The sequence below is a fragment of the Eriocheir sinensis genome, chromosome 40, assembly GCF_024679095.1.
Source record: "Eriocheir sinensis breed Jianghai 21 chromosome 40, ASM2467909v1, whole genome shotgun sequence".
NCBI classification, from domain to species: domain Eukaryota; kingdom Metazoa; phylum Arthropoda; class Malacostraca; order Decapoda; family Varunidae; genus Eriocheir; species Eriocheir sinensis.
In genome coordinates, this window is record NC_066548.1 from 6,470,884 (window position 1) to 6,480,883 (window position 10,000).

The 10,000-nt window shown below is 40.1% G+C and overlaps 1 protein-coding gene and 1 long non-coding RNA gene across 4 annotated transcripts in view; one reads left to right on the plus strand and one right to left on the minus strand.

Annotated features, from left to right (window-relative positions):
* Positions 1–5,054, minus strand: part of LOC127009269 (insulin receptor-like) — a 23,270-nt gene extending 18,216 nt beyond the window's left edge. The window contains exons 1-3 of one of the 3 annotated variants that reach the window (XM_050882168.1): positions 4,913–5,054; positions 4,059–4,497; positions 819–964 (exon numbers count right to left, since the gene is read on the minus strand). In XM_050882168.1, the coding sequence (XP_050738125.1) occupies positions 819–964; positions 4,059–4,275 (363 nt within the window). In that variant the 5' untranslated portion in view covers positions 4,276–4,497; positions 4,913–5,054. Of the gene's footprint in view, positions 1–818; positions 965–4,058; positions 4,498–4,729 lie in introns of all 3 variants that reach the window. The other 2 variants (XM_050882166.1, XM_050882167.1) reach the window with 2 other exon arrangements.
* LOC127009270 (uncharacterized) overlaps positions 1–10,000 on the plus strand; it is a 65,768-nt gene that overhangs the window by 53,757 nt on the left and 2,011 nt on the right. The window lies entirely within an intron of this gene.

The following is a 10,000-nucleotide window of genomic DNA, read 5'->3' on the forward strand; positions in this document are numbered from 1 at the left end:
AAGCGCCGCTGGCCGAAAAGATGCGAAGGCTATTGCAGCCTTTTGTACTTACTACAACTCTCCTGTCAACGTGCGTGTGAATCAGAAAGAATAAAAAAATGTTAATGATAAGCTTACGTGAGCATGTAAAAAGCATTTTCTGAAGACAGAACAGAGGGCGCTGCCCTCAGCCCGGCCCTGACCCTTGGCCTGGCCGGCAGGAGGGTGTCGGGGATACGGCTCCACCATAATGCCTCCCTGATTACCCAGCGGGTGGCGGCGTCCTATTAACTGCAAGGAAGGGGCGCACTGTCAGGCCCAGACTCACCTTCCGACGCAGCCCTGTGGTTTGGTCTCATTACCCATGCAGGGTTTTGGTTAGCCTTTACTCTTTAAACACTCAAATTACGCAATATTTTCAATTGGCCATTCAGCTGACTGGTGAACAGCCGCTTCCCACGATCCTCTCCTGTCCCTTCCCACCGAGACCAATCCTGAGAAAATGGTCGAGAGAGTTTAGTATATTTTCTTATGTACAAGGGACACTCTTGTAATGCACTTTCTTCTCTCCTGTGCAATAGGGCACACACACACACACACACACACACACACACACACGCACACACACACACACACACACACACACACACACGAAAAAAACAAAAAACAAAAACATGCAGACCTACCCACCTCTCCCCTCCACACACACACAAAAAAAAAAAAAGCAAACATGCAGACCTACCCACCTACCCCTCCCCTCCACACACACACACACACACACACACACACACACACACACACACACACACAGGGAGTGACGCAACAGGTTGGCACCCTACCTGGACGAGGTTGGGGAGGCCGAGCAGTGGGTCGTTTTTGTTGTTATATTCGATGAGTTGGATGCGCAGGTTCCCCTCGATGGTGACGCATGAGGCGTACTCCTTCAAGAGCCTGGCGTCCCCCGTCACCTCCACGCTCTTGCAGACTGTGTAAGACACAATAAAGGGAGTGGTCCTCCACAAAACTCAAATAGGAACAACCTCAACATCATAGCAAGATAATAATAAATTTGCTGTAAAAATCAAAAGCCAAAATTCATTAATAAGGTTGAGGGTAAGTAGATATTTCAACGGTCAAATAAGCTCAGGGTAGCAGAGTATTAAAAAAATCAACTAAATAGAAATAAATTTTCATTTATGCGAGGCTCGGCCTGGCGGGTTGACAGGCACGGCAATTCATTAGCGCGTTAGTCAAATATCTCGACTTAATCGTAGACCCATGCACGGAACACTGCCGCTCTACGAGGTTAAACGCTGTTGTCTATTCTATAATGATTTATGTCAACCCAACAAGTTACACCACAGTTGTTCTCAAGCAATTGTTATGTTCATATTCTCGCCCACACTGCCACTGAATCCCGAACATGCTTTCCAATCTAAATAACGTAACTAAGGTCACCTGCCATAAGACGATGGAAATCATTACCAGTTAATTATGCGGAGATACGAGAAGCACCGGGAATAAATATAAAATATACTAACAAAAAAGTAGGTAGAGTCGGTGTAGGAATTATCATAGAGCTTTATTAGTAAAAAAAATATATATTTATAATGGTATATTAATACAAATTTTTAAGTCAGTTTTCGGATGATGTTGTGTATAAATACATTGAACATTTTTATGAGGCATGTAACTCCTTGGATCTGAGAAAGGAACATAAATAATATAGAAACAAATATTATTTGAAGCTTCAATGACATTAGATGGTATTCATAAAATTGAGAAAAGTGTGGATCAGAAGAAAAAAATGAGGGTTAGTTGAACTATAAAATACAGATTAAACCTCCGTGAAAGAAACTCAACAAACATCCTGATGTAAGTGATGTCAAGGAAAAGGAAAATAATCAAGAATGCTGCGAAAAGAAAAACTCAAAAGATTGTGTAAATTAGGCCACAAAGCATATTACCCCTTGTGGAAATAATAATTTTTCGTACCTCGTACTTTAATAAGAATATTATTACCTTTGGAAATATTTTTTGCTAATAGTGGCATATAAAAAGGCTATAGAAATACAAATTTTCCGAACGAATACGCTAATTGTTATACCGTTGTTGTTTTTGTTTTCATGTGACCCCAAAGTGTATCGAATCAGAGAGGAGGGTTGGGTTGTCGAACACTTATTGCTAGGTCGCGAAACACCGACTGACAGATCAAAAGGCTACTGGGAGTCTGGGAAGCCGAGTCGTTCAGCGTGAGCACAAAGTGATTGTAAAATGTACAGGTATATGACAAAAATCGCCTGTGGAGCTATAGTTAGTTCACTTACATCGTATGGCCGTGTGACGATAAACCTGAGTGATAACGAAAATTCCATTTAAAAAAGCATAAAACACACATGCAGAAAATAATGGTATACGGATTTGTTATTATCGGTAAAGATGTTGGAAGTTATTTAGCCACTAATTATCCTTGGCTTCGTGTTCTTGCGTTCCTCCTGATCTTCAGTAAAGCCTGTGTCTGGTGCCTTGTGTGAACACCAGATGTGCACAGACCACACAGCACACAGCACAGGTCGCGTCTCCCCTTGCTCCCTGGTTGCGTAATCTTGCTCCAGTGTTTGTGTCGTCCATTCTTGGTCCGACCACGTGCTGGGCTCGTGATCGTTAGCCAGTATCATCCTCGCTTTAAGAACTTGTGTGTGTGTGTGTGTGTGTGTGTGTATATATATATATATATATATATATATATATATATATATATATATATATATATATATATATATATATATATATATATATATATATATATATATATATATATATATATATATATATATATATATATATCTATATATATATATATATATATATATATATTTATATATATATATATATATATATATATATATAAATATATATATATATATATATATATATATATACATATATATATATATATATATATATATATATATATATATATATATATATATATATATATATATATATATATATATATATATATATATATATATATATATATATATATATATATATATATATATATATATATATATATATACACACACACACACACACACACACACACACACACACACACAGTACACTAGTGGTGAACTGCAGCATATGATAAAGAAAATCTTGACAGGGAGAGTCATGTTCAACAGTCATGCTCAAATTGAACAAATATTCATCCACGAGGAACCTCTTGAAACGGGTACTGAACAGTGAACATGTATACTTGAAACATCTGATGCAAACAAATCGCTCAGTAGAACTGGAAATATAGACGCATAAGACGGAGCTGGCGTGCTTTCGGAAAACAAAGTAATATATTGAGGGTTCTTTAATGCTGTTTTTATTGAAGAATTTTCAAATTATTGCGTCCTCCCCATGGACATGAACACTGACAAAACTTCTTGAAAAGTAATTGAGAAGTGCCCAAAGAGGAGTGGAAAGATCAATGCTGACAATAGCTGTGATGGATAAGAAAAACTGCTAATGAACAAGATAACAGGTAAAAGTTGATGACAAAATTGTAATGGATAAGAAGCGGCAAATTAATAAGAACAAAAGAAGGTTGATGACATAATAACGTCAATTAAAGACAAGAAATTGCTATGGTCAGGACACATATGTAGGAGAGAGGACATCAGATGGACAAAGAGTGAAAGACTGGGAAATAATCAATATAATAACCCCCAAGGGGAGGCCGTTCAGCAGACGGGGTGATGGAAATAAAAATAAAATACGAAATGTTTACATTGAAATCAGAAACCAGAGGATCATGACAAATAAATGGAAGATGCTTATGTCCTGCAGCTGATGATATAGGCCACTGCTGATAATGATGATAATGACAATGATGGTGAAGATAACACACACGCACACACACACACACACACGCCTTGCTCTCTCATTATTTTATCCAATAATGTAGTTCACACAACCTGTCTCCATTTAATTAAGCATGTGTATGAAAACGCTACACTAAAATTTCTGTTCGCTTTGATAAAAAATAAAAAAAATCATCGTTAGTACGTTGTAAACCTGCTTACTTTTGCCATCAGCAGGGATATGTGGATGTAGGAGTTTGTTTCTGTCTGCTATCACCACAATCACCACCACCGTCACCACCGCCAGGGCCGCCGCCGTCATCACCGCCACCCTCATCTTAGAGACCTCCTGGGCAAGCCTTTGCAAGGTTCCTCCTTCGCGTTGCTCCCCGTCATAGCACTCGCGATGGCCCTGGCCGTTTGAGGTTCTCGGAATCATTTCATTAGTGGAGTCTCTTGGATTACCTAGTAATGTTTTGCTTCAAGTTCTTAAGGCTCAATGCGGAGGGGAATGGCATATGCCAGCAAAGGTAGATCTTGGCAGTATTGAGTGTTGTAGTATCGCATAAAGCTTTGCCGTGAATAACAAGTAAACTATGTCTGTTGACAATTCGCAGCACAGTTCTGTCCTTTGTTATGTTAATAGTGTTGTCCCCACTGCCTGTGGAAAGCAAGAGCGAAGATTTAGTAGAAAGATCCACACACACATACGTGTGTGTGTGTGTGTGTGTGTGTGTGTGTGTCGGTAATGCTGTGTAGAGGAGGGTGAGTGAAGGAGAGGGGAGGATTGAGGCACTGCTTTGGTCCGTCTCCTCTAGACACAACAGCACCACCGCTTTCAGTAGTTTATTTTTCACAACACAAATATTGTTTTTCCAGTAGCCTTTATTTACCTCATATTGACTTTCTCGGTTTATTTTCATATAGTAATATTTCTCAGAACAGTTGCCTTAAACTATAAATTCCTTTCTTAAAACACCTTTGCTGAGCACATGCTTATAGAGTCGCGGCGTGGTGCTTGGCACCGCCCACACACGGAACAAAGGTCTCAGCCAAGTGGTGGCGCTGCAACACACCTTCACCACGGCCTGGCCCGCACTGACTGAACCGCTGGCGCGGCCTCGTGTCCCAGGCAAGCAAGCAAGCAAGCAGCCAGGTGGAAGTTGACAGTAGTAATGGCGAGCGTGAAGGGTGCCCCCCAGAAAACAAGGGTTTTGTTAGTGAGCCAGACTGTTGTTAATCCATGCATGTTGCCACCCTGGTGTGTTACTGTACGGTGCACCGACTTCTCTGACATTAACATTAAACTGCAAGGCGAAGACAAAGGCTGCGTGACGCTGCACTGATAAAGAAAAATCATTCTCCGCTGAGATCTGGATAGCCTAAAGCAGTCTAAGTTATTCTGTTCCAACGGCTATGTGACAAGTCATGTTGCAATCGTGATTTGGCAAAACAGAAAAAAGAATAGATGGTCAATGCAGTCATGACAGCGAGTACGCCAATACGGATACATCTCTTTAAGAATGTCCTTGGCCATGAAATTCTCTGTCTAGCTTGAAGCATCTCCTCGAGCATGGTCCATGTGTGTATATGTATAAACAAGCGATTTATTTTTAAGCCATAAGTTCACAGACTACGTTTGCGAGCCACTGCGAAGACTAGTGCCGTCTAAAGGTAAAAACTGCCGGCGAGCGTCGGCAACTTGTGGTATGGGAGAGGGACGGTGGCAGGAAGGGGCTGCCTGTTGCTATGCGCTGCGTGGGGCCTGGCTGTGCCTGGCCACCATCTAGGTAATCCCATACACCTAGACCCCCTGCAAGTACGTTGACTGCAGTTCCAACAGTAAAAAAACATTAGTAAATAGCTTTAAAGCTGATCTTTTTTCCAGAACCGCTGCATCGGGATTACAGAATATGGTCCTAGCGTGCGTCCCGAGGCTCCACACTTTGTGGCCCCAGCATGCACACCTCAGGGCATCGAAAGTCACAGTTGTCCCCTGAAAGCCAGGCACTTGTGTAACAAGTCATTGTATGCATTTGGTTTAATGATTTGGAGAGAGAGAGAGAGAGAGAGAGAGAGAGAGAGAGAGAGAGAGAGTGTGTGTGTGTGTGTGTGTGTGTGTGTGTCTGACAGTTCTTTCTCACAATACTCGAGGTATATTATACACCTTGCATCTATATTTATTTATTCATTTATTTTATTTTTATTTTTTTGGGTGCTGCCTGTAGCACCGATAGGCTCTCTTAAGAGGACTCTTGGACGGCCCCACGGTGCCCCCACGCGTTAGTGGCGCTGGCGCATTTTATTTAATGTGCCTGCCGTGATATATGACTTTGCTTGACCCATGCTGCTCACCGGTGCTACTTGACCGAAGTCGCGGAAGTTAGAGATGATTGAAGATCTGGGTAGCATGTGAGTAATCTTCCGCCACTCGGCAACGGCTTGAAAAATCAGCGTGTTTTGGTGAGACTCGAACCTAGGTTCATGGACTCACCAAATCCACACGCTGACCAATCGCCCCCCCCCCCCTCTCTCTCTCTCTCTCTCTCTCTATCTATATATATATATATATATATATATATATATATATATATATATATATATATATATATATATATATGTGTGTGTGTGTGTGTGTGTGTGTGTGTATTAAAATTCTAAAAATAATGTTTTCTATGCCATCTCTGGCCTGAATCCTCAGAAGGCTTATATATTTGTTCATTGATGATATTTCCAAAGTAAACTGTTCCATGCAATCCCACGCCGTTAACTCTGTACTACATTACTCAACATCTTTTGATAAAAGACACTCACAACAAGAATTGCAAGTCTCAAAAGATGGACGTTACAGAATGCTTGCTATCATTTCTGAGTGGGGCAGAAGGAACTTCTCGTCCACCAGTGCCTCAAAAATCAATTTCTCCAGTTGTCAAATCGCCACAATCTTCCAAACAGCTATGCCGTATTTTTCGTTACCATTCAGCTGCCTCCTTCTTCTACACCAGTGGTTCCCAACGTTTTTGCAAGCTTGAAACCCACATGACCCCCTATACATACACATACTCGCTAGTACAGACACATACATACACTTGCAGACACACATACACATTCTTTATTCACACAGGCACATACACTCACAGGCACGCATACAGACACCCCCAATGGCATCTAATGACATTGAACGCTGTAACACACACACAAAAAAAAAAAATGTAAGAGCATAGAAAAATGTAGATATTTGATGAGTTGAAATTAATATTATCCCAAGCCACTTTTAGCAAGGCTACGCTACCCCCCTGCCAAGGCTTCCCGACCCACCGGTTGGGAACCCCTGTTCTACACTAAACATTATCGGTCTATCATGACATCTTGTGGCAGAATTCATATATTATTAATTTCCAAAATCTATATTATATTACTGTAAGGCACATGAAAAAAGACCGTTTTATTTGTATGTGCTTGTGTTTACGAATATGATTTCGTAGTGTCCTCGTTTTCCACTTTTGTTTGCCAAAATAGTAGCGATTGCGAGATGGGAGGCTGACTTGTTATAGGCACTAAATAAGTTTATGAAACGTTTACACCGATACTGGAAACTATAGATGTAGAGAACAGAAACGAATGAAAATGCTTGGAAGTACAACTCATGTGCTATAGTTGAATAATGCAAGCTTATATATATATATATATATATATATATATATATATATATATATATATATATATATATATATATATATATATATATATATATATATATATATATATATATATATATATATATATATATATATATATATATATATATATATATATATATATATATATATATATATATATATATATATATATATATATATATATATATATATATATATATATATATATATATATATATATATATATATATATATATATATATATATATATATATATATATATATATATATATATATATATATATATATAATATATATATATATATATATATATATATATATATATATATATATATATATATATATATATAATTTGTATTGCTACGTATGTGGGTTTCCTTACTCCTGCTTCCGCGTTCTACTGGTTGGCACTGAAGACAGCACAGGCAGCACGTGGTTTAAAAGCAGGGAGACAAAGCTTTGTATTTTTTTTTCCCTGAAACAATACACCACTCACAACTGGGAGTTTAAAAATGCCCTTGCCTAAACTAATTCATGTGTTGTCTCGTCACACTGACGGTGGAATTCTCAAACTATCTTTTCCCCCTTCACGTGGACCAAACGGTATTCTCAGTGACGAGGAGTGTCTTTGATGCAGCGCGCGAAACAGCGAGCGGGAAAAAAATGAACTAATTTCCTCTCTTGACGAAGAGGAGGTGAAGGCCCGCTCTTCGCTAATATCTTCGCACATTTAATGCTTTATTGCAACATTTTTCCACGTTGCTGTATTATTGACTGGGTATAAGAACAATTTAAATTTTCTAGGCCTTATGTAAAAAGTCATACAATGCGAGAAACGGTTCCTATGATAATTTAAGCCAACGCTGGAACACACCTCTCAACCAGCACGCCCCGCCCTTTAGTCTCAACTATTCACAACAGTTCTCTTTTTTGAGCGCTTGTAGGACGGGCACTTCGAACCATAAGCATGAATTAAGATTGCTGGGACGAATTTTAAAGTGACGGACTAACAGGCTTTGGCTTCCGGGCGCTTGTTTCACAAGTCTGTATGAATATGTGATGCTATATGGTACTCCGTGCTGGGTTTCCCACAGCCAATCTCCAAACTCGTGACGTCACCTGTGGGTGGAGCTTAGCAAAGCTCAGCAATATAGATGATACCATTTTCCACCCACTGATAGGAGCTCTAAAGCTAGTTAAAATATATTTACAAGGGAGAAATAACGAAGGGAGAAAGAGATGTCTCATGGAACAGGAGGAAAATAAAGAAAATAAAAGCAGTTTATTCTAACGAGGTCTCCTAAGCTCCGCCCACAGGTAACGGGATGAGATAAAAGCGAAGCAAACATAGCCACGGGTATCAACCAATTAAATGCATCAATGTAAAATTTCTGCTATATATAATGTATATCACTGTATCAAGCACTGTTTACATGAATATTAGTCACACTATATAATCCATTATAGAAATGTACCAAAATTGCATTAAGGTTTCGGTTTTCAACGTTTGTTTGATATGCAGTAGTACCAACACTACACGGAAAGATTGTTTCGAAGGGGAAAAAGATTTAGGGACTTGGCATACCCTTCAACGGAAACACACACTCTAAGCGACGCTTCGACGAAGAGGGAAGAGCTTCACTGAGAATATGGCGGTGAGTCTCACTGACTTTAACCACCTGCGTCCTCCCTGACTGCCTTGCTTATGCAATGGTTACACCAGAGAACGGCAGCTTTACGATTGTTGCCGACACTGAAACTCCGAAAATCGGCTCCGATTGTCATTTGTCGGCATGCTATACGATAGCCTCACGAGACCTTGCCGAAACCTTACCGATTCTGCCCGATACTTACTGCGACACTTTTGACGACTCTCAGAACGATTCTGCCGAGTCTCTACCGGTTCTAGGCCGACTCCCTCACGAATTTCCCGATTTTCTCCCGATTCCTGCCGACACTCCCGATGTCCTGCCGATTTTTTCCATTTTTTTGGCCGATGTATTTGCCGATCTACCATTCTGGGTATATAAAAACCTGTTTGGGGGCAATTCTTCATTTGTCTTCAGCCACCGGGCTCTACATCTCCAGAACCAGAGTGGAACAAGAAAAAATAATTTTACACCAGTCAATCTGTGCTGCTGCTGGTGCTGCTGCCCTTCTCCTCCTTAGAAAACGTAAGGCTGAATTGGAAGGACAAGAGAAGCAGAAGCAGAGGAAGAAGAGAGAGAACTGGGTGGACCTCTTCCTCCAGGAGAGACACCAGAGTGAATACCACACTGTGATGGAGACTCTCAGGGACTTCGGTGACGTGCAACGCTTCAATAGTTTTGTGAGGATGGCCGCAGAACTTTTTGATGAGATGGTTGCTAGAGTGGGCGCCAGGATCAAGAAGGAGGACACCAACTACAGACAAACTGTGTCTGTGAAAGTGGCACAACTTGTCTCCCTATTTTCACCGATTTATGCCATCTCTCTCGCTTGTCA